Genomic DNA, 26,642 nt, shown 5'->3' with positions numbered 1-26,642 from the left:
TCTAAACTGGATGGCTTATGATACCAATTTCACATCAGGGATTCTTCATCAAAAATATAAACAATGGGCAAATAGAGATATAACAAGAATTGGCACAATAATTGAAAAAGGAGAAATCTTCGCAAAATAAAGACAGAATATAAATTGGAGAATCAATAATTCTTTATGTATTTCCAAGTCAGAGATTATTTTAATTTAAAAAAAATCAAGCCTGAGTTACCTAGTGAATTGAATGGAATCACCATAACAGCAAAAAACATAGCCAGTAATATCAGTATTGCACCACGGTATGGTGAGAAGTAGAAATACTGGAAGGAATTTGTTGGAAAACAGCTTTTTTCTCACACCCAAATTGAAAGGAGGGATCCTACATGTTCCATAGCTCTAATGGAGACAGTGTGGAGAAATTAATGCTGATTACTTCCATACTTTTTGTGTGTAAAAAATAAATATGTACTGGGATGATGTATGGGAAGGGATGAAAGCAATTCTAAGACATTCAGGAACTACTTAGGAACTACCTAAGACTTGACTCCATGTGTTATACTTGGGAAATTTAACACAGAAACAATCTGCATGCTATGAAAAATGGGAAAAGTGGACTGTCTTTATAAAAACACTGAAGAGACTTGACAACAAAACGTGGATTATTGTTTGCTGACACCAAGCTTTGTATTTTGGGTTACGCTGTTTTGTACTTGCATGAAAAAAAAAGAGAAGAAAAGGAAAAGATGTAAAGAAAAGCAAGAAAAATATATCAATAAATAACAGGGATCTGTTTGGGTTTGAAAGCATTTTAGGTGAGTTCTGCAGGATGAGTTTGGCATAATTCATTCTTTCCGTTTATACGCACACACACGCGCGCACACACACACACACACACACACACACACACACAAATTCATATATGTTACCTTGGTTACATTCATATTTCAGTTGTGTTGTGGCAGTAGCTCACCAGCAGCTAGGCCGATCTGAGAATAGTTGGATATATTTTTTTAACCGTTCAATCTTTTTGTTTTTTGACAGAGCCAGCGTGTATGGAGGTGGTCGTCACTTGTGTTGAGTGTACATTGAGTGCGTATGTCTGATTCGGTATGTGCATCTTTTACTGTGTGACGTGATGTGATGTGTGTACTGTGAATGCTCTTGTATTAGCCTTACGTGAGCACTTCCTGAAATGCTCTAGATGTTATGACAGATTTTATTCCAAGAGTGGTTATTGGTGGGGTTATATGAATAAAATTGACTTGACTTTTACAGACACCTGAGTGTTTATAGCCTTTTATCATTTTCTCTCTGTTTGGAAGCAACTGTAAATTAATGGCTCAGCGGTTGATTACAATTAAATTAGGCATCTAGTTGAATTACACGTGTGACTAGTAATTGGCAGAATTGTGAATGATGCATTTTGGAAAGAAATGATAAAATGGCCTCCAATAAATATAACAATCCAACCCACTTGGGGGTGCTAGAGAACAGACATGTAGCAGAGGGACTGCTTTTGGTACCCTTGGTTTGAATTTTTTTTTGGAGACATGATAGAACTCATACTGTGTGTGTGTGTGTGTGTGTGTGTGTGTGTGTGTGTGTGTGTGTGCGTGTGCGTTGTGTGTGTGTGTGTTTGCGTACCTGTGTTCGTAGGATCTCTCCTTTGGTTAGCTGCATGTCCCCAGTGAGCTCTTTAACAGTGATGCCCAGTGGCTCCAATCGCTTACTGAAGTAATTAGTCATCTCAGCTGCCAAGGCCTTCATAGGAGCCACATAGACTATCTACAGAGAGAGGGAGAGGGACATAGACATAAATAGGATAAAAAACAGAGAAGGTAGAAGATGGGGGTGGGGCTGGGGTGGAGGAGGGTACGTGAGAGTGGTACTGGAAGGACACTGTCGTGATAAATGAGCAAACAGAGGCAGGATCATTTGTTCCCTGGCAACCAGTACAAATCACAATTTATTGTGAAATATGATGCCAGCCACTTGCATGGGTAAAGTTTAATGGTGATGTATGAAAAGTGGCTATCGTCACTGGCTGGCACTGTGCAACACTGTGCGTGAGTGAGTGTGTTTATGGATGTGTAAGCCTTCATGACAGAGAACAAAGCCTTTTGGATGTCTGAATTATTTATCTGAGTGTGTGTTAGGATCTGACACAATGGGTTTATGCATTGACGAACAAATATTTTTAGACTTAGCTGCCAATAGCTGACATTTTATGCATATATTGAAGATTATATTATTTTATTCAATGTATTCTTGCTGTATTTAATTTTGACCACTTTCATATTCTATTTTCAAAAACAAGTAGTCAACCTAGGAAACAAAAGTCACAATAAAAACTCTACTCTGATTCCAAAAAAGTTGGGATGCTGTCTCAAATGGAAATAAAACGGTGTGATCATTTGCCTTAGCCTTTCTGACATATATTCAGTTGAAAGCTGTACAATAAATAGCGCATACATCCACGTCAACATACATACACCATTTCAAGAATTACTTCATGTGATCATTTAATGCTGCAATGGCCTTTGCATGAAAGCTGTTTTTTAGTCTGTTTGTATGTGTTTTCATTGTCCTGTAGGTAACAGTTTGAAAAAGGTGTGGCCAGGGTGGGATGAGTCATCGATAATGGTCTGGGCTCTTTTGAGGCGGGGGGAATTGTAAAGTTGATGTTCAAACTGATAAATTTGATTGTTTATTGTAACTATGGACTCATTCTGAATATGATACCTGGAACACATTACCAAAAAGTTGAAACAAGAGAATGTTTACTCCTGTTACATCACCTTTTCATTTAACACTCAGTAAGCATAGAGGAAGTGAGGACACTATTTTAGCTTGATACATGACTACAGTTGCTCAACAATCTGGGATCTGGACTGCAGGCAGGCCAGTCTAGTATCTGCACTTTTTTTCATTTGAAGCCATGCCTTTGTTACATGTGGAGAATGTGGCCTGGCTTTAAGGTTTGGCATTGTCTATAAAATAGGCATATGACGATGGCCAGTTAAAAATCATGATGGACAATGACATCATCAGCACAAGTCATCCAAACAACTCAACCCGTATGGGCACAAAACCCACTGCAGGAGCTACATCCCCCATTAAGAATAAGAGGATGTCTGTCATTTTCTTCATTCTTTTACCAAAAATGAGTGCATTACAAAGACTGTAAAAATAAGTGCATTCTTAAAAGTTCAAATTAGTTTGAATGAATTGTCTTGATGGGACAGTTCTAGTGTGCACCATTAAATAAATCAGAATAGCTACTTTTAAAGCACTTAATAAATGCCACTGCAAATTCACCCAGGTGTAGGTTTGGATGGGGGATGGAGCTTTTAAATCACGATGTTGGACTCAGTGGTCGATGACTGTCAACTATCACAATGATCAATGACATCGTCCATCAGGCCAACCTACTTGGCATTGTCCTGCTGAAATAAGCAGGTGTTGGGACCACAGCTATGCCACAGGGACACATTTGTGTGTATTGGATTGGTTTGAATGTAAAGGCAACAGCTCTTTGTTTTCCAACAGAGGACACAGCCACCAAACTCAACCCCAGGATTGAGTTGCATTTACAGTATGTGTATGTGTGATAACCTCATTGGTCAGAAATGCCCTGCGAGGTATATGTGTACTAAAAACACCTATGATAAGAACAAATCATTGCATTACAAGTAAAGGAGTGAGAATATGGAACAACTGCCATGAAATTAAATCATGCACAACAAGTGTTAAGTTCAAAAGGCTTATGAAAAATGATATGCTTAATAATAAGTATAGGTTACAAACTGGATGAGGACGTTCCTGTAACTGCCTTCAGTGTTTTGTTTTGTTGTTGTTACTTGATTGTTTCACGTATCACTTAGACGGGGCAGATGCATGTATATGTATGGAGTTATATATACTGTGTATGTATATATGCATCTAGCCTTTTTTTTTATTTTTTTTTTTACACTGTTTCTCTATAGCCTACGTTGTTGTTGTTAATATTTCTGTTCAAAAGGAAGAATTAATACATGAAAAAAAAATGAGAATGAAAGACCTCTGACACTGCATGGGGTCTCTAGTTGAAGAAGGCAGGACTCCATTTCTTCACTCTCTCCCCTGAGACACAGACCCTGCTGCACTCATAGGCAATTGAAAACTGTAGAAAACATGTTTTTGGAACATTGCACATTGTCCTCTATGTCCATAAGGTTACAGGTTATTTTTATGTATGTTTCTGATTGACAGAAGTGTAATGCTAATAAGAAATGTTCATTGTTTAGGTTTTGTATTAAGCAGATTTTAGCCATTTCAGTGTTTCAGAGATATTTTTGACAACTGGTGTAACTGTAACAAATTTGGGAATGGATCAGTTATCATTATATAGCCAATGAGTAGTTCCAGTATTTTATTTTAGGAAAGTTTGGGTTTTTCAGTGCTGGTGTACAGCTGCAAGTAAAGGTACATTGTTTATAATTTAATGTTTTTAGTGTTTAGCATGTCAGCCCATGTTTAAATGCAGTGTTTTTTTGACAATTTCATACAAGAAAATACTACTAAACACACAAGAAAAGAAGAAAACTCTGGTACAGATCACCAGTGGGGTTTCATGACAAATCGGCGAAACACACAAAGCCTTTTGGAGGAAACATAATCAAGTAAATCTAGCTGTCCTTGACTTTAAAGTATGAGAAAGCTCCCATTTAAACACTGCCTGAAATCCCAGCTTCCAAAGCTCCAAGGATCAGATGTGAATCTCTGCATGGGGTGTGTGAGTCTCAGCAAGGAGCATGCTTAATCTCCATGAGGCATGTTGAGAGACTTGGGGGTGGAGTAACACTGAAAACATCACACATTCATTATTTTAAATTCTGACTGTGATTTTGCCTGACAGCCATACAGACATACTACAGTCAGTCCAGGTAAAATAGTCCCCACAGACAACCAGTGTAATATGTGATCAAACAGCATCATATCCACCGTAGAGGCATAAGCGACCCTGTATTCTGGCTCTGTTTGTGTGTGTGTGTGTGTGTGCATTAGCGTCCGACCTTGAACTCATCCTTCTTGATGACGCCACCAGGCTGCAGGTGCTGGTGGATCTCGTGAAGAACGGTCAGCATGGCAATGTTGGTCTTGCCGGCGCCAGTTGGAGCACAGATGAGCAGGTTTTCGTTGGTGTTGTAGGCTGTCTCAAACACCATGGACTGGATCCTGTTCAGACGTTTCATCCCCTTAAACACCAACTGCGCGATCTGTGAAAACCAAGAGAGGGAAGGAAAGGATGAAAAAGGGTATATTAGAGCTGGGTGATATATGGAAATAAAAGATATATCTATATATTTTTAAATGTGATATGGAATTAGACCATCTCGCATACATATTGATATAGTTCAAATTTGCACTGTGATCCTTGCTCCAGGCAAGCTGCAGCTTTTATTTAAGATCTTTTTTTATTTAAGTGTGCACTTTGTGGAGCTTTGATTTTTTTTTTTTTAAAGTACTCCTGTTGTTATACAGTATTTATGTTCACTTAAATAAATGGTTTCAATAAAACTACTTGTGACATGTCATATTTGACTTTGACTGAACATTTGCTCTCACTTTGCGATATATATCGTGTATCGATATTCATCCTAAATATATCTGGATATGACTTTTGGTCCATATCGCCCAGCCCTAGGGTATATAAAGATATCATTGCAAAATAATTATCATACAAAAACCTGTATCAAATTTCATGTTATATATATATATATATATATTTTTTTTTTGCGAGTAATATATCTTGCCTTTATTGTTTTAATAAAAACACAGTGCATATGTATATAAAGAATATCACAAAACATTTAATTTATCATCAAACATGTTATCTGCTGTGAACTATTGGGAAATGTCAGGAATTTGGAGCATTTCAACAAAAGGGGGAAGGGTTATACAGCTCTACAGTATTGGCTTCCCAGTCCTCCTGACCCAATTTTCTGTGACAAAAACACACGGAAATCTTGTACCCAGTGTTCTGACATGAAATATAGACAAGCGATCAGTTACGGTATGTGCTAGTGACTGGCCTAACAGGTAAGTGACTGCACAGAAAGAGGAGCACCAAGAAGCATGAAAATGTGTGTGGTGGGATCAGCTGTCACTCAAGCTGCCTTCCGTCTGCCTTCACTATGGCAACAGAGTGTGGGTGATGGCCCTCAATCTCACACTGCCTCTGATAAGTAGAGAAATGGCCACTGTGAAGGACAGTTGGTGCCACACACACACACACACACACACACACACACACACACACACACACACACACACACACACACACACACACACACACACACACACACACACACACACACACACACACACACACACACACACACACACACACACACACACACACACACACACACACACACACACACACACACACACACACACACACACGAGGGAGTGAAAACATCCAGCTGCTGCACAGGTGAATTAATTATTTGTACAGTCCGAAAAGCATATTAAAATATGATTAAAGTCTGCATGCATGCTGGAAAATGAGCTTTGAGCGTAATGAGGGCTGTCCTTTCTTCTGATTTTCACAGAGCAACATCCACACTTTTATATTGATTGAAACGGATGAAAAAAATAAAATAAAAGTACTGCACTGTCCATTGCACACACCTTTCACTGCAGCTCACAGTATGCAGGCTCCTCTGGCGCTGAGGATGCTCTGATATGCTCACTCATGGAAAGCACATAGAAACAAGCTGCTGATTACACTGCACCATCAGTCACTATCCTAAGTAATTACATTTATAATATATATTTGCAATGGAAGTGGTAATTTATTCATTAAATCTTCAGATGGATTATTGCATTGTTGGTTTCTATTATCCTTATTTTATTATTTTATCCCTCAAGCATACTGTGCACATAAAAGCATCGCAGATCCAAAACATTTAATCTACTCTACTGTACAGTGTTTGCATAAGCACAGATGAGCGCAAATACATTGTCATTCAATTTCAACACAACAGCGGGAGTGTGTGGACAATTTTAAAAACACTTCAGGTGTAGCAAGAACAAAAGAGCTGATTTGCAGAACCAAATAAGCTTTATTCATATTTCTGAGATGTTGCCCAGGTAAAATGTTATTTAAATGTGCTTCCATCACTTGCTTTTATGAGAATGTGAAATCTTTTTTCTTTAATTAATATGTCAGTTCTTATCTATGTGTACCGCTTGGTGGTCAATCAGACTAGCTTTTGACTCAACCTGAGGACATTTATGTACAGTGCAGCACATTCACTCACACTCACTCTTGGCTATTTATTTTGTGGTCTTTCTGGTCTAACGGAGGCCTGAAAAAGTGAGTGGCAGCAAGTTATAAATGATTTGCCTTCAGTACAAAAACACAAGCAGGAAAAAAAAAAAAAAAAACTGGTGGAAGCATACTGAATACCTATTGACACTGTTTAATCATGACTGACCAAAATGCATCCCGCTGTGGAAAACTAGCAGGTGCACCATCGAGAATAAAGCTAAGTAACAGCAAAATTCAGAGGCCAATGATGTAAACAGGATGCGGCGAGATGTCTTACAATAGAGGTCACTGTTGTTCCAGGTGTGTTCATATCTGTGTGTCTTTTTTTTCCGTTAGTTTACCCTCTCTCTGCTCCCCCCGCGTTCCACCTCCCTCCCAGTAAGGCTGGTTGAGGATGCGTTAAGCTTAGACAGCAGTATTATTTATTCAAGGATTCATTAGAAGTATGTCATCACTTTCCTCTTCCCCCCGTTTCGCTCCAACACTCATAGAAAGAAATAATTAAAGAGTGCATGTCAGCCAAGGATATGCAGGGTGCTGTTGGGAAGTTGGCCCCACAGCCCAGTAGGGAGGAAGAGGTTATTAATGCATCAAAGAGCAACTTTATTAGAGTCCACTTATGCTGGAAGGACTGCAGGGCGGCCTGGTGAGGTATGTAGCCTGGGGAGATCTGAAGAACAGCTGATGGATACATGTGATAGTTTGAATCCATTGTGTAGCACATGGACTGCTGATTACCAACAATACCCACAGTCGAGCATAAAACCAACAGGTTATATCCGACAAACACTCAAACTCGCATTAAAAAAAAAAAATCGCAAAAAATTGGCTACATATAACGAAGCTTCGTGAACCATTTGCTTTATCTTTTGACCCCACTAGTCTTGGCTTTAAAAAAAAAAGGCTTTAGCAATGGTAACTGAGTGTGTTTTCAGCCCTTTGTTGAACAAATAGCGCCATCTAGTGGGCTACATAAATAAACAAATGGTTTACGAAGCTTAGTTGTCCCTTCACTACTACATATGCATGTAATGGGCATGAAGCATGGGCTGAGTCTGTAATCATTTTCAGGGCTCTAGACCATTACATTGTCTCTTGTACCATTCATATGTTTTATCTTTTTAAAATGAGACCTTTGTTTTAGCTGACAACTTTTTATAACTGGTTTGTCTTATGACAATACATATCTGTTACCCTTATGTTTGGGGCCTGTAAAGATTAAATATGAATCCTTTCTTAAAAATTGTACATACAGTTCAGATGTTGTGATGAAGAAAGTTCAGATCAGCAGTCAGCAACAACAGATTATGTACTAAAATAGGTACAAAGGTTCCCTTTCACATAGAAATCACTTTTTGTGGCTGAGATATTATAAAGAGAAGGAAGTAAAGGTATTATGTGTCAGTCTCCCAATCAAAGTGGCACTGTCAAAACTGTCCTCCTAAAATGTGAAAAAGCTCTTATTTGAAAAACAGTTTTTTTTCTATTTCTGCACAATTAATGCTTCCTGTACCTACAGCTAGCACATGAAGCTCAGCATAGAGATCAGCTGTGTGAAGTGGGAAACTAAACTCCACTAAATTTCTCAAAGTATCTCAAACTCACATATAGCATGAGCATTAACTCCACTCCTTTAATAACTAAACAAGTTAAGGTACAGTAAGGATGTCACTGTAGCACATTCTCTTCATAATGACTGCAGGGCTACTTCTTCTGTCTCTGAACAGGGATGCAATCCAGTCTCCTCCTGTCTACCCAATTATTTCCCCCAAGGCCAAGTCCACTGAGCTCCTACTTATAAATATTCATTTTTGAATTATGGACCACTGAGCTTCACCCATTTTTTGTGAGGCTTCTGCACACTCATTCCTGTGCCTCTCCAGTGACCGAAGAGGCACAACAATCACTTGAGCGGCTGGCCCTCATTTTGATTTATCGACTTTGTCTGTTTGTAACGAAAAGCCAGTGTCCCCACACTCCTTAAACATGCTAATTCATGTAAATGTATGCCTGCCCCAGTATTCACCTTGAGGTAAAGCATACATGTTGTAAATAGAAAGTTGCCATCATTTAATGATCTTTGGAAATCTTCAGTGCTTTTTTATTTTCTCCTTAAAACCTCTCTGACTTCATTGTTATGTTAATGTATGCACACACATCTTTCAATTGGAGACCCAGCTGTGCTGCCAAAACCTGTCTCTAGGGTGTGATGTCGGTATTGTGGGGAGGTAGTTACTGTATTGCTATGGGCATCACACAGGTGTTAACATATAGGACTAACCCTGCTTCCACAAATCTTAAACTGTAAAAGCAAAAAAAAAATACTTTAAAAATAAATAAAGCAAATATCAGAATATGAAAATACCATTCGCAACATGTTTTCTTTTACTGACTTTGGCTAAACCACAGCAATGTCCTTTACTGTTTTCCACCTGTTTTCTCTTCCTTATGAGTGGAAGCAGAATTGTAGATTGCAGATTACAGCATCGCCAGACTGTTTATAGTAAATTCTGTTGAACGGTGTCCTTTAGCTGTAGGGGCCAACCTTTTACACCTGGGAGCATAAAGTCAAACTTAAAATCATTAAAAACAGAAAATGGATAAGCCTTCCGTATTTGTCATTGTATCCGTTTCTGACTGCTTCATTCATTATTCCATTTCATACATAAAATCCAGTAGAAATGATGCTGAATGTGTTTTAGAACAGAGTAGAGCCGGATGGCTGCCTCACTATGCTGCCCTGTTCATGTTTGTGAAGTGTTTTATGCTTATGTTTCGGCGTTTTTTTTTTTTAATTGTTTTTTCCTCCTTTTCCTTACCTCACGTTGTGCTGTATTTCATTCTCTTCATCTCTGTCTTCCTGTCCTGTTCACCTCTCTCATATTGTTTGTATGTTTTTTATATGTTTTGGACGGGTTGATGGCAAATTTTGTTGTACTACCCTGTGCAATGACAATAAAGGCTTTCTGATTCTGATTCTGATTTCTCTGATGTAACATTAGGGATGAATCGATTCTGATTCGACTGATTTAAAAGGTATTAGCCCATAATGACGAGGAGCGTGTGCTGCAACGGTCAGAAAATGTTGTGTAGATTAGCTCTAGTATGCAGCTGCCCCATTAAAGTGAAGTGTATTACTTTTTAATGAGATTGAGTGACGTGTGTTTGGGAACAGCACCTAAAAGGGCTACAATATCTATAAAGCAAACACACCTCCCCTCCCTCTGAGGAAGACAACAGTTGCAGCATGCCTCGCCCTTCTTATTGAACTCTAAAACACAAAGTTGTGCAGTTTAGCTCAGTCGATCGTATAGATCATGTAAGCACAATATTTGAAATAAAACAAGTCAAACTGAAGTCCTTGTTATTTACAACACACCTAATGCTAGTCTGATCTAATTAATGTCCTCTAAAGAAGAGTTTAGCTGAATGTAATACTTATTTTGTTGGGCCAGGTGTTGTATAGTGGCAGACGGAGCTCTGCAGTTTTAAATGAAGTCATTATTTTGTGTTTATCATTGAAGCAGCCTGGTTTTTACTTCATCACTTCTATAAACCCTATAAATCCTAATGTAAACTACTCTGATTTTGCGCCAAATATGGATGATGGTGGTTAGTAACATGTAGTTAAAGCAAAATACTGACATTTGATGGAATGTTTAAATTACTTTAAAGAAATCTATAATATTATGTTATCGTAGCTTTGGCAATATATTCTATCAAGCAATGATATTCTTAACCAAACAAACCGCAGAGATTCTGGATTGGGAAGACAGAACTAAAAAGAAGTCAGTTGATCAAACGGGCAATCAGTCGATCATGTCCAGAGAGAAGAGAGGAAGGCGAGCAATCAGGTTTTAACCCAAACTGTCGATCAGTTTACAAAAACAACTTACTGCTTAGGACTCATAGGATGCCATAAGTATAAATAAATGATCAATGTATGCTTTAAGTAAAGTGAGGTTCATATAGACGCATCTGTAATGCAGTATAGCTAATCATGATGTTTCATTGTTGGCGTTAAGTAAAGTGTAACACATTATACTGCATTATAGATGCGTCTATATGAACCTCACTTTACTTAAAGCATACATTGATCATTTATTTATACTTATGGCATCCTATGAGTCCTTATAACAATTGATTGTTGAGGTGTGTGTATAGAGGGGTATGAGTAGTTGTAATGTATTATAAGCCTCATCAGTCAGCCTGTAGTTTATAACCAGTCAAGAGCACTCATAAGACACTTGGATTTATAAGTCATTATGAGCTATATTTATAACTGTTGATATAGTTCATCATGAAGCTTTATATGTGTTTATGAATGCAGTCATAATGCATTATGATTGATTATGAGCATTATAATTCACTATGAATGCGCTCATAATGCACTATAGATGTAGTCTTCATAGAAAGTGTTACCCAACTGATTATTTACTTTCCTTTACTTTATTAGCAATGTTGCCATGTTTTCAGACCTCAGCCACTAGTTCAGCGTAGAGAACAATCATAATTTTCATATGTCAGCAGACAACAGAGAGTTAGTGTCACCTGACTTTTTGTTAAATTGCTGTTCTGCAAAGTTTAAAGTTTGTTATTGTTGTCATTGTTGTTTTTATTGAAATACTAACAATAAAAATAATAATATAATGTTTTATGCCTGTAAAATGCTATTTGGATTGACCTAAAACAAACATCATCTGCTGTGGATGCTATCCCGAGAATGCTAGTCTGTATACATTCTGATCTATTCACCCAACAATAACCAGAGGGATGTCCTCATATTGAATAACATTATTATTGCCTACTGTATGTACACAAAAGTTAAAATAATGTTTTGCCATTTTTTTTGTCTTTAGTTTTTATGCTGTAGTGAGGTTTATAGCACATTACCCAGCTGATCAAACATCAAGTGACTATACCTCGTTACTATCACTTTCAGTCATACAGGCAGGAGGCAAACTATGAGCCAGAACGTCACACTGGCATCATCAGGCGAGGTGCCAAATGAATTAGGTTGACAGGAGATGAAAATACTTTATCACAAGCTAACAGGCTCATCTGTTCCTTTTTTACCGCAAATACAAAATCAAGTATAGGACTCATGTAGCTTACTTTACTTTTTTGGACAGTGACAGTTTGCCACAAAACCCAGTAAAACCAGGAACGACAACCAACTGACCATTTATGACAACCAACTTGCTGCTTTATTGAATATCAATCCTCATCAGTGCAGGTCTATGTTCCTGGCTGCATTCAGCCAAAAGCATCCATCCATTGATAGCAAGGCCCCAGCATTTAAAGATCTGCAGAGCCCAGCTGGCTAATATAAGACCATGCACATCTGTGGTCAACCTTTCAGCAGCAGAGTTAAATAAAGTTTTTAATGAGAGCAGCTGTTTGATTCCGGGGCAGAACCAATCTCTAAAACCCAGCTGGCTCCAGCAGGACTTGCTACACAACATTTTCTGGATGATAAAGATACTCGGGCAGTGAGCACACTCTGGCAGGATATGAGAAGAAAACAATTGAATGAATGTTTCTGTGTAAAGAACTAAACGCAGCAGATGAGTGAGAAAGCTTTGTATGCAGTCGTTCTCAGCAATACATACTGTGTGCATAAGAAGATGCCCATCAGCCCGTCTTGGGCCAACGCTGAGTGGGATGGAAGCTGACAGGCTCATTAACACAGCGGATACACAGCCTACGGCCATATGGGCAAACTGGGAGGACTGGGAGTATCCCACCAAACCACCAGCCACTTAAAACACACTAATTGGACCCAGATAGATTGCACTAATGATTCACCAGCTACGGCTATAACACCAGTGATATCCATATCAACTGGCCTTCCTCTTTGTAGGTTTAATAGTGAAACTGAGATGGCCAGTCTTTGTAAGCAACCACCAGTTTTATTTTTTCTGTTATTGTGTGTTTACTGTATGAGTCACTATATGAGCTCCTAAACTAATTAAATTCCTCTGTGCATCGGTAATGAGAAGCTAAGAGATATAATTGTTGTCATTTTCATGCCATCCTTTTAATTACTTTCTGGTTCCATTTCATTCCATTTGAATTGACAGCCTGATCAACTTTTAATTGCCAGTTTTTGCAAACAGCTTATCAGCCTGCTCCAAGCCTGCATGCAGAGTACTAAATGACCTGGCCAAACACACCCCCACAAACACACACACACACACACACACACATACACACAGTAAATCCCAGAACCAATCCTATGGATCCACATGCACACTGAGCACACATGCACACCAACCCTTTGCACCAGATGCATGGTGGAGTTTGACAGAGTGAGATGCGGATGCAGTAAACAGGAGGCCCATTCATTTCCCTACAGAACAGCAGCAGCAGGAAGAGAAGGAAGACGGGGGGAGGACACAGAGAAGGAAGTAGGATGGAGATAGCAATGAGTGAGATAATCCATCATTTCATCCATAAGCACCTGCTGTAGAAGCACCAAAAGCATTGTGACCCCCAAAAGCTCAAACAAACACAACCCAGCCCACCATGCGTCCCACTTACAACGCATTATTTATGTTTGGAAATAAACAAACATTTACCATAATCAGTCAGCTCTTTCATATATTACATTCTGAATCAATCATAATGATTCAGCTTTTTCTCTCAATAAACACCTTTTGTGTGGACTGGTGTAAATAATACTGACACCAACATACAATCACATCCAAACAATAATGCCCAAGTACATTATTTTGTACTTTGGCAAATTGGTATAATCAACACCTTATTCAGCAACACCTATTTTGGGCAGACCGTGGGCAGTCCATGGCCTAGAGGTTAAGAATCGGACTTGTAACTGGGTCACCGGTTAGAATCCCAGGACTGACAGGTCAAGGACTGAAGTGCCCTTGAGCAAGACACCTAACCCCCCCACCCCCACCCCACCACTCATCAGGCGTGCAGAAATGTGCTGCCCACTGCTCCTAAGCATGGTGTGTTCACTGGTGTGCAAAAAGGATGGGTTAAATGCAGAGTTTGAATTTCCAGTGCCAGTCTTTCCTTATAGAGAGCAGATGACTTATCGGTTGCATAGCGGGAGTTAATGTTTGCAACTGCTTCTTAAAGAAATTTCTGACGGGACTTATTAAGATGTGCTGTGTAAGAAATAATCCTGCTTCTTATAAATTCTTTAAATGTTTCCCACAACAGGGAATGGGAGACATCAATCACTCTGTTGGTCTCCAATAAGAAATCAATCTCACGACAAATATATGCACGGAAATCTGCATCAGACAGGAGCAGAGGATCAAGGCGCCAGGACCTGAAGTTCTTAGAACTAGATTGGTAGTGAAGGTCAAGAATTACGGTAGCATGGTCCGACACAACTGGTGAATAATGCGATGAGATGATCGACGAAATAATTGATTTATCCAAGAAAAAATAATCAATATGTGTAAATGATTGATGCATGTGTTAAAAGAAAGAGTACTGTTTCGTAGAGGGGTTCAGGGGTCCACATAACTGTGCTGGTCCATAAAAGCCTTTGGAATTCGAGACATATTCGAGGGCGCAGTATATTTCACACTTTATCTGTCTGAAGTTGGGTCAACGACACAGTTCATGTCTCTGCCTAGTATTAAAGAATGAGAGGTCAAGTTCGGGAGAGAAGACAGCAAGGTCTTCATGAATCTCGCATATAAAACAGCAAAACAACAAAGAGCAAAGGAGAAAAGGACTAAAAAAAACAAAAAAAGAAAGTTACAAAAGAGTGTAACCAATAAACCAAAGTAAGAGAGATCCCACACCATCCAGCCCCCTGGATGGAGGTTTGGATTTTGTTTTCTCTTAATAATAAAAACCTTCATTTAAAAACTGCAATATATATATATATATATATATACATATTATACATGCACATATTGTGTACTTAACGTATTAACTGATGATATTATATTAAAGGAGGCATGGGAGTAGATATCCCAGAGGATGACCGTAACCACAGCACAACATAAATCAATACGTTCAGTGACATTCACTGTCAACACCACAGCTTTAACTGGTATTTTAAGAGTTCTCATTCCAACAAAGTAATTCAGATGAATTAAGCACAGGCTAGCTACCTTGTCAAAGTGTGATACAAAAGTAGAACCTTATAGAAAAAATAATGCTGGTAACTAGGGGTGGAACGGTACACATAAGTCATGGTTCGGTTCATACCTTGGTTCAGACATAGCGTTTCAGTATTCTTTTGTTTTTATTGTGCATGCAGTTTTCTCCAGAGTGCCATTTGGTGGCCTCTGACACATTCTAATGCCACTATTCCATCATATACACTGATCTTAATCACTGATTTTAAAATGAGTTTTCCTACCTGATTGTAAACATTTAGGAGAATAAGGCTTCTTGTATGTTTTGACAGCTTTGACAGCTTTCTTGTAAATTCTGTGGTGGATTCTGTTAACACTTCAATGTGCTCTTATTTTGAAAGCTACATGTGTTAAGCGACAGGAAGTAATTTATATGGATATGCTTGTTTACATGTTCGTAAACTTGTCTACGGCATTTGTCAGAAATAAAGCTGAAATAAACCCAAAACATGACAAATTCAACGTTTATTAAATCCATAAAGATTAACTTTATATTGTTCACTCAACTCGCTCCCAGCCAGTCTGATGTGCTATTTCAGTGGCAGCAGAATGGAAACAAGAGGTGATCTTCTTCAAAAAGAAAGATTTCAAACACACACTCATAACACTGTTAATTAACCAACTATTGCATCTATGTGAGACTGAGTTTTTCTTTCTTTCTTGATACAGACAGATAGGCACGTTTCTCTATCATGCTGGCATTGTTTTGAAGTGAAGAGGGGTGTAAAATGTACATGCTGCAGTGAATCGCAACTTGTTAATCAAAATTATTTCATTAGAATTTAAAGTAATCCAGCCAAATGTAGTTGCTGGCTGCAAGGCCGATATGTAAGGCTCTAAATAATACGCCTAACTGCGCAAACAGCGAAACCAATGGGGTTACCTTTGTGGAAGAGTTTTAAAAATAGTTATTTTGAGGGGAGTGTAGAATTCGCCTCGGTATTGGGAAATGAGTGTGAACAAAGTACAAATATAGGAAATTCAAAATTCATTAATAACGTTTTGTATTGTTGCATACTGCATTAATTGTGTGTGGTTGTCACAAAATCCCACCATGCACCTTGAATTGTCTCACAGCACAACTGGGTGCCGCAGCACACTACTGCCATAACTCTTGCGGGTCTCCATCACTTGCCATACTCCTCTATTATCTGACTGACTAACTCAAAAGACTGTAGCCTAGAGCTTGGCTGCCTACACAGCAATCAATAGCTTCAGATCTAAGGTGGAGCTACAGTTTATGTGTCTGTAAGGAACTTGAGTATGTCTGAAGGTAGTTACGCATTACATTAATTCATTTTCGAAAGCAAGTTTTATTTATTTTTTATACCATGTATTGTATTCATGCTCCGAACCCTTGACGCCTGTTCGGGATCAGTTTGGTCCAAATTCATGTACCGTTCGACCCATACTGGTAATGCTAGTATGAAGGCACAGTAGCAGAGCCAGTTCAGAAGTGCCTTTTTGGCATGTAGCCATATTAGTTGAGCATAATGTGCTTAGCTGTTATCACCATTAGCATATCACCCAGGTAAAGGAAGGTATGTAAGCATACAGACAGGAGTGTCGTAGAGCTGAGCGAGAGTGGAAAACATACAAACTGCAAGTGTCCTTTTCAAATGCTGAGGGACTGCTGGCATCACTATCAGTCAACTGTGAGAGAAGCTAAAATAAAAATAACACTCAGTTATAGTTTTATCAAATTGTCACAAGCCTTGTGTGCTGTTTAAAACAATTATCTCTGTTCTGAATGCACTGCAGACTGTGTATTTAGGCCTCTCCTCTCTGTGAAAGTTTTCTCCACTTTTTCATTGATAAGGTCACTTCCACTAGGGCTCTCATTTCACCTCCTGCTTATGACCCCTCAGTCTCTGTCCCCTGCTCTGCTATCTTTGACATGTTTGGGCCTGTGACTGTCTCAGATTGTTGGTCATTTGAAGCCCTCAGGTTCTCCAAATTATGCTGTCCCTCCCTGATTTCTAAAAAAGTTTTTTTCCACTATTAGGCCACCTGTACTTTCAATTATAAACAGCAGTCTGGCCTCAGGTGTGGTCCCTGTGAATTTTCAACCCTGTTTTATCAAAAATCCTGGAGAAGAAAGTTTACTGTCAACACATTGCCTTTTTAAAAGAACAAAATATTCTTGAGGTTTTCCAATCTGGTTTTAAAACCCTGACTCCAGAAACTGTGTTGTCCTTGTGCTTTTAGATTTGACTGCTGCTTTTGACATAGTGGACCATGACATTTTGATTTCTCATATGGAGCAGTGGGTTGGCATCAGGGGCATAGCACTGGAATGGTTCAGTTCTTACCTGGCGCATCAAACTTTCTGTGTCAGTCTCTTTGACTACATGTACTCCACTGCTCCTCTCTCGTGTGGGGTCCCACAGGGCTTAATTCTAGGCACTCTTCTTTTTCCCTTTATTTATTGCCTCTTGGTTCCATACTAAGGAGACACAGCAGTTTATTCACTGCTATTCTGACAACAGTGACATCTATTTGACTCTTAAATAAAATTGACTCATAATCTATCAAAGCTCTGCTCAAGTGTCGAAACGACATTAAGGCCTGGCTGGCTCTAAACGTTTTGAAATTTAATGAGGAGAAGACTTAAGTTATGGTTTTTTGTGGCCCCTCTGTCAACCCCTTGAATATCTGAGTTCTCTGGCACAGTACTTAAAGCCAAAAAGCCAACCATTAAAACCCTAGGGGTTAAAGTTGACTCAGACCTTAAGCTTGACAGTCAGGTTAAGGCTGTAGTTAAATCAAGCTTTTTTCAGTTGAGGCAGATTGCCAAAATAAAACCATTTTTGCAGAAGCAGCACTTTGAAACAGTTACCCATGCCTTTGTTACCAATCGGCTGGATAATGCACTTTATGTGGGGGTTAGGGGGTCCTCCATTGCTCGTCTCCAGCCAGTACAGAACGCCACTGCACATCTTTTAACTGCAACATGTAAACATGAGCACATTTCACCCATTTTAGCATGACTTCACTGGCTGCCTTTACATTTTAGGAGTCATTTTAAAAATGAATTCCCCCATTCACACACACATTCATACTGGTGGTAGAGGCTACCATAAACAGTGCCACCTGCCACCACTGGGAATTAATTAATACACGATGAACGCAGCATGGGGTATCTTCCCCAAGGATACTTCTTCGACATGAAGGCTGCCATGGTCAGGGATCGAACAACCGGTCAGTGGACGACCGCTCTACCAATTGAGCCACAGCCACCAAAACATCAGGCACCTAGATGTAAAAATGAAGTAAACATAATATGTAATATTTAATTATAGACTAAACAAAGCAGAATGCACACACCTTTTTTCACTGGCCAACAGACATAAATAGAATTTGAAGATGATGTGCAGTTTGGAGTTCAGCCTCTCCATCAAAGATTGTAAAAGTGTTGAACATTTCAATCCTTCAATCAAGCCCTGAAGACTTGCAGCTTCTGCTTAGCAAGTCCAAGCAAACACACCGAGTCACAGTTGTGTGCTGTGGGGGAACCACATCAAAACTGGATTAGGAAATGCAATTAAGGTGGATTAATTATGGATGGAGGGCTGTTCACTTCTGTCTCATGTTGGCAGGCCTGTGCTTTTACACTGGCTGCTTCCTGCACAGGAAAAGAGGGGGCAAGCTGTTGATAGCCCGGACAATCAAAGGATGTTGAGTGACAGTTGTGATGGCAGAATATACTGGAATCACACCTATTGTCATCACCTGAGATGGAAAGTAGTACACTGTAGACCATCATCACTCCCAACTGTATCTTTCCAACATATTGGGAAGTACAACCTTCCAATTTGAGTGGTGGATAAGATAGACTTAAAGGAGGCAAGAAGAGTAAGCCTCATGCTTGAAATTATGATTTTACAGTCACAAAAACAGGGACTGCAATCCATTAAATCCCATACCATACATTTTCAAACAGTGGACTTTATTTAGCTCAACAGTATAAGCTGGCTTTTATTTGAAACAAGCTTATGAATCAATTCATCTGAACATATTCTGGAAGATGTTTCACATAGAAAGCTTTCCAGCAGCTGAATGCAGGGGTGGATATAGGATTTTGTAGGAGCCAGTTTTCCAAATTTCAATTCCAGGTCTAAGGACAGCTTGCGACTGATAGTAAAGTCCCTGGAAGAAAATTTGTGACTTGACTTGTTCTCACTTACAAACTGCAGTCAGTTCTATTTGTCTGTTTTGTTTTGCGTTTGTTTTTTATTGGAATTTTGTTGTCAGTGAAATTCAGATGCCTCATGATAAAAAATTTTCCAGTAGTTCAAAAGGCACCATCCCTTCATTTCCAGGTGAGATTTTATCCTGAGACCTTTGCCAGAAGTGTGACATTTCATTTCCAAACACTTCACACAGATTTTAAAAAGGGAAAGTAGAAGTGAATAGTAATGATTGGCTAAAATGTAAAGTGAAAATTACAGGAATGTCTGTAGTAAAAATCCTACGTATTTGTGAATTCAGGTACATTTTAGAAGTCTGACAATAAGATTAATGTCCTTTGGTGTCAACACGACATAAGAAATGGCAGATAGAGGCAACTGATATTAATTAGTGAATGAAAACACTATTTCTGTTGATTAGAGAGAAAGCAAACCATGCAATAAGAAAGCAGCCAAAAGATACAGTACAAACTCATTCCTTATGATGCCTTTCAACCCAGCCATGCCCACTATAGCTCTCCTGACGCAGATAAAGAGCAAAGCTTTCAGTTTCTCTGTGAGAATGTCATTCCTCAGAGTGTGTTAGCAGCTTGAACGGATCCCTATCAATTAGTGCAGTTGTGAGTGTTGTCAAGGCTTCTATCATTATTTGGGTTCCAGTGTCCATTCTGCTTTCAGTATTACAAGATGCATCAGCAATGTAGTAGTAGTAGTAGTGTACATTTCTGTGCCTGTTTGGTCCATCAGTATTACTAAAGTGTTGCACTTGCTCTCACTCACAACACTGAGTAACATATTTATTCAGATAAATTAGGAAGGCTTTTACCACAGTGGCAAGCGTGGGACGCCAAGACCCTGATTCATTAGTTAAAAAGCACCCTAATAAATTCCCCACTTTTAATGTTTCACAGAGCTATTAAAAGGCGTACAGAGGCTCGCACAGCCCTGTTTCCCATTACAGCTTTCAATAAATGACAATCGGCACTCAGTGTAAACGGGAAGAGAAGGGGGGAGCATCAGACTTTTCAGCCTGCATTTCAAAGCCTTCCTAATAGCACGTAAAGACTTATTAGGCATTGTGTGCCGGCGCTTTAGAGGAGTGAGGCACTTTGTTCCAGAGTTGCCCAGGCTTAAGTTAATGAATAGAGCTGCTGCTTGACTGAGGCTAATTCACATCGCTCAGCAGAAGAGGTTCCATATCAATCTATATCAGTTACACAGGGACTTTCAAAGATGAAGGGAAAACTGCTAGTGAGCTAGGGAGAAAGTCAGAGAAAAAAAAGCGATAAGCCTTTTAGAAAGTGAGAGAAGACAAAGATAAGGCCTCAGAGAATTTAGTTCATCTTCTATTCAGATTATTTAAGTGTAAGTCTTTGCAGGAGCAGCTAGGACAGGAATCCAGTAATGGCTGAAAGTATGACATTACAAAAACAGTTACTGATATCTCTGTACAGCAGAATCAATGAATCAAACTGCTTCCTGTGATAGTCATTAAGAGTGTTTCCTTTCAAGGAAATAAGCTCCCTGGAGACAGATGCATCTCCTTAATCTATCCTAAATCATCCCAATCAATGAAAGAAACAAGCAATACATACACGAATGTATCTGTATCTTTTTATCTCAAAGATGTGCCTAGAAGAAGTCTATTCTCATTGTCATTCTTAGAGTGTACTAAATGTGTAGACCGAATGCGATGGATGTGAGGAAGACATGTGATTGCTTTGACAGCTCCATTCTGCTCTGCTTTGATTTTCTTTAGTCTGTACCTTTATTGGTTAATATCTTGGAATGTTGGATATGGTGCATTGACAAACCCTTCTCTGCTTGAACTATAGCTGAACACATCCTTCTTTAGGTACAAGAATGTTTTATTTCATTTTTCCTCACACATGAGATCACAAAAGTACCAATGAGTGTAAACACAAATATTGGGAGGAGCTTTGACTGGATACCAATGCATAACATTGTAAATATTTATTGGAACATTAAACCAATAGAACAATAATGAGTGTGTGGAGCGACATCCCTATAGTTAAAGATACCAGACACGGACAGACATTGGGGTGATGAAACAACTGCATAAGCACTCAACACAGTTTAATCGAGCTATGCTTGAAATTCGATTTTGGCTTCTAACCGGACTTCTGTCCTTGTCCCAGTTTACATGCATCTGAGAAAATCTGACGGAAACGTGTCCTCCTCCTCAACAATAGGTAGCGATATGCGTTGTTTCAGCCGGTTAATACAGCCCCCTTTCCGGTTGACCCATTACGTCATAATAAACAAATGGATAAAGGCGATAAACCAGAATGCTGACAAGAAAGCCAGATGCTGTTAGAAGGCTACAACAGCAACAGCAGCCTGTCTTCGGTTCGACACTTTGTGCCATCGCTACTGACCGGCTAATGTGACCGGCTCCTGCGACCGGCTCCTGCGACCGGCTTTCTTGGATGTTTTTGTTCCGGGTCATATGCCAGCGTGGGGGTCTGGAGCTTGTGGAGCATGCACACATGCATTGTCTTGTCATACATGCTGGCGAAAATCCTATTCCAATTACATTATCTGGATGTCTTAATCAGAGTTGGAGAACTCCGACATTAGTCGGACTAACACGTTTACATGCACTTCAGTTGTCCAGTTAAAGGTCAGATTAAGGCAATAATTCGTTTTTTCAAGTGTCATGTAAAAGTACTGATTGTTTTCCCCTTCCACACATTTTGCTGACGCGATGGCATGAAGAAATGCCATCTTCATCGACAGTCACTTCAAGTCTGACCTATTCAGTGGCTCAAATGGCAGGGAGCACATGGACCTCAGAATGATTTGCAAGTCCCATGAGGGTACCCATTTATGAAGTGCATGACCAAGTAGAGGGGCCCTACAGTCTGTTCGTCCAGCCTCACATGTGCAGCTGAGATAGCGGCCACATAAATCCTCGGGGTAGTAGCACTTCTTATTGCCAATGAGCAAGTCTCCGGGACGTCCCCACGTGCCATGCACCAGTGTGAAAGCAACTTCTGCCTGTTCACATAAAGCAACCTAGCGGGGAGTGCCCTTGAAAGTCTGGCCTCTCTGAGAGACACCATGGCACTCCGTTGAGGAGCCTGAGCAATGCTGGGAACCATGGTCTTCCTGGCCAATGCAGAGCCAGCAGAAATAGACTGTGATCACCATGCCGGACTCTGCCCAATGTCACCAGTAAAAGGGGATATGGAGGAAATGCATAAAGCAAGCTGTCTGGCCAAGCATGAGCCAGAGCATTCAATCCTAGGGGGCTGGTCCCCTCCATCAAGGAGAACCAAAGGAAACAATGTGTCGTCTCTTCAGAGGCAAAGCGGTACTCTGGTTCTGGTACACCTTGCCCAGAAAAGCAAAGCTGAGGAACCGGTATAACTACTCGACCTGCGCAAGCGCAGGATGAAAGCATCCATCGGTTAGGTACTGGCTCTGGTGGTCAGTAAGCAAGATTTAAGATTAAAACCATTTTCAGATAAAAATAAAGCAGTAGGCTAGAAGCTTTGAATATATTCATGGCATTGTCCACTTTGAAGTAACCTTGTGACTTTTAACCTGAACAGGATGGGCTTATAAGGCTACATAAAATAAATTAATCTAAAGTGTAAATGAATGAATAAACCCTTATTTTTTTGATTATAAATATTTCTGACATGAAAATGCAAAAGTTTAAGTCTCATTTTCCTGCACCCCGAATACTTAATAAAACACATGACTGGCCCATATTAATCACAAGGCATGTGATGCAGTGTTCTCATTCAGCCTTGGCATGTTGTGGTGGAGGAAAACTACTTTGTCCACATTACTGGGGACAAGGGAATGTTAAGTGTTGTTAATGATGATGCCGGCCTTTGAGAAAATTGCGTTCAACAAGTCTCTCTGACAGCTCCCACCTCCTATTAAGTTCTGCGGGGAGCCCTTCTGTGTCTGTAGCACTTGCAGGTGGCACAGCAGAAAACAACGAAGGACTTGTTCCCTGTGACCATGGGCTAGAGAACTGACATAATGTCCTCTACACAATAAAATTAAGGCCATCGGCCATTGTTAAGTCTTAATCTTGCTCAACCCTCTTGCTAGTACCAGGGTTGGACAGCACCACAGTAACTGGCAATACTTGTGGCACAAGACACTCGAGCATGTAGAGCTATGAGTTCCAGCACGTTAGCACATCTTGTGCCACAGAAGTTTATTACTGTGTTGTGAAGAAGATGCGATATGATGGTTTGGAATGCAAAAATGGAGAAAGAGAGAGAAAGTAGTGGGGGGCGAAGAGAAAAGACAGGCCACAGAAAACAAAGAAAGAAAGTCTTCAGTTTGGGATCAATTCAAGAACACTTAAAACTCACAATGTCTCTATGGCAAAGCATTACTAGTCTACAACAATAGCATGACGTCAGTTCTTCAGCATTTCAGTATAAAGCAGCCAGTCGAAGGAGCAGACCTGGCACAATGTAATGTTTAGCATTTATAGGGAAACTTCGCCTACAGCCTCCATGATGAACTTTAACAGTAACAATCAATATGATCATTAGACAACCACACACGCACACACACACCTAACCTCTCAGAGTAATGAATAATAATAATATAAACAATACTCCAGAAATATCAGGTGGTGTAAGTATCCAATACATCAGGTATATTTTTTTGCTTGTAGTGAGGAGAGAATTTTGGTTTTGTGGCAGGCAGATACGTACCGCCAGAGCTGCTGTCCCTTTACTGAGGAAAACTGCCAGTCTGTTTTGTTTCAGTTCATTTTTCAGATTCATAATGAGCTGATGGGAGCCTAGTTGGTTAGCTTCACCATCAGCTGACTGGAGGGGGGCTGTTTCCAAGGTTCAGCTCTAATGTTTTCAGTGCTTTGAAATCAACTTCACATTTCAAATTTAGATGTATATCAAATTTCACTGCTCATTTTTGTATGTTTAGCATGGGAAACGTCCCTGTTTCTGCTCAGCAGGCATCATTTGTTATTTTCTTTGAACGTTAAGAGTTCTTCAACATTATTCAGTGTGGAGGGCCTCCATTAGGTGTTAAGGACCATTCTTGAATCTCCCCCTAAGTGGGCCCCTAATCTCACTTCCATATAAAGCTACTGGCACAATGACATTAGCAAATATTTTTGGCCATAATTATTAATGTTGAGAAATTTGGTTATTAATATACATTGCCCTACATGCATTTTCTTTGAGAGCATTTTTTGCAGTGCTGATATGGTCAGACCAAGGTAAGTTTATATTTTTGTGTTATAAATGTATTTTTATCAAGATGAAGTGTATTTGTTTTCAAGACATCTATTTTTTTTTTTTTTTTTTTTTCATGATTCATGACTTGCGTTTTCTTAAAGTTGACCTTCAAGTTCCAGTTATGACAGAATTGTTCCAGGAAGGTCAGGTTATGTTACAAATTGGGATTACAAATTAAGGTCATCTGCATAAGGCAGATATCTAATCTCTGTGTGTAGAAGTGTGAGTCCTGGAGCTGATGAACAAGTTTATTTTAGAAACAGCTTGAATAATGCAAGACTTAAACAGCATATCTGCTTCGCACCATGTCCTTGTGTAAAATATTCTATTCTTTGATTGATGACTTTCACGGCACATTGGTTTCACTGTTGAAGGATTTTGAGGAAAAGTCTTCTGAAGCTTGAAGATGGTGTAGTGGATTTTGTTATAATTCTAATGGTGTAATTGACTAATGGTCTGTTTATACTATAATATTAATACAGTGGTGTTGGGTCATCTTGGTTTGTTTTGTTGATTTTGGTCTTTTTTTTTTTAAGAGTGTGGTTGCTTGTCATTTTGATGATTAGCTTTGACTTTATTGGAGTTATTACAAATGTGTGAGCCGACCTCGGTAGCACACCTCCCTTAACACACCCAAATCTCCAGCCAAATGTTTACCAGTCAAATTGTTTTGACATGAATGAAGAATGCATAGGAGAAATGATAAATCTGGATCTGCTTTTCTGTTGAAATTTAGAAAGTATGGCAAATATTTCCCTTTCAGTAAATGTTGCCATTATTGCCTCTTCACCTGGTTTCTTTAGTAGTTCACTGAGCACATCTGGCTCAATATAAGAGATCCAGGGGAAAAAAGAAATAAAACAACTTCATTGTCTATCAACTGTACATAATTGGTACTGTGACCAAATGTATTTATATGTGTTAAGGCAAGCCATTTGTGGAAATGTCATGGGAAACAGTTTGGCTTAGCAGAATGTCATTTTATATTGTGGTGATCTCAGGTTCTCAGCCACTGATCATTAATAGAGTGAAAATTATTTGTTACAGTTTGTAGGTTAACAACAAGTGCAGTCATTAAAACGAGACCATAATTCCATAATGTCCATAAGTCTGTCACCAGAGTGCATGCTGGGAAGCTCATCCTCATGCCTGCTCCCAGGATGCTGCAGTAGGATGACCTTTCATCTTTACCTTTCTTGTTTGCTGCTTGTATCCACAACAACTAATTAATTAATTAACCATGTGTGGCATTCTGAGGGCGTTTCTCTCTGCACAGTTAATCGGCCTGTAGGAGCGGATGGAAGTAGCACAGAGCATGGAAGAACACTTGAGATTTAACCATGTTCATTGCATGAAGCTGTTTGTGTGTACCTTTGATAAATATCAGTTTTCATGCTCATACAGACAGTTTGAACAAATAAATTCAAAACTTGTTCTCTGCACGGGTTGATAAACTTAGACCCCAGGTTCATATGACTTTAAACTACAACATCATAGCCCTGGATGAGTAAATCTTCAAGAAAGACACACACTTACATAAAAAATATCTAACCCTGTTTCACAAAATCATTCCAAGCTGCGTAAATTTCGAGTCTGATTAGTGTGACCAGTATATATATATAGTGCTATTTGACTGCACAACACTGTTGTCCCTATGGACGCATCCCTGAGGCTAATGAAAAGATTAATGGTCAACTCCTCAATGATCACACTGATGATGAATGAAATTGACAGGCATTGAAGAGACCTCTCCCAC

General features: G+C 39.4%; 1 protein-coding gene across 1 annotated transcript in view; it reads right to left on the bottom strand.

The window, feature by feature from the left end:
• The window catches only part of ascc3 (activating signal cointegrator 1 complex subunit 3), a 155,605-nt gene that overhangs the window by 93,248 nt on the left and 35,715 nt on the right, over positions 1-26,642 (bottom strand). Inside the window, exons 9-10 of the mRNA XM_059339001.1 lie at positions 5,043-5,246; positions 1,633-1,773 (exon numbers count right to left, since the gene is read on the bottom strand). Of these exons, the coding sequence (XP_059194984.1) occupies positions 1,633-1,773; positions 5,043-5,246 (345 nt within the window). The remainder of the gene's footprint in view (positions 1-1,632; positions 1,774-5,042; positions 5,247-26,642) is intronic.

The sequence above is a fragment of the Centropristis striata genome, chromosome 8, assembly GCF_030273125.1.
Source record: "Centropristis striata isolate RG_2023a ecotype Rhode Island chromosome 8, C.striata_1.0, whole genome shotgun sequence".
Taxonomy (NCBI): domain Eukaryota; kingdom Metazoa; phylum Chordata; class Actinopteri; order Perciformes; family Serranidae; genus Centropristis; species Centropristis striata.
The sequence above is the reverse complement of the archived record's forward strand: the minus strand, read 5'-3'. Positions and strand labels throughout refer to the sequence as shown.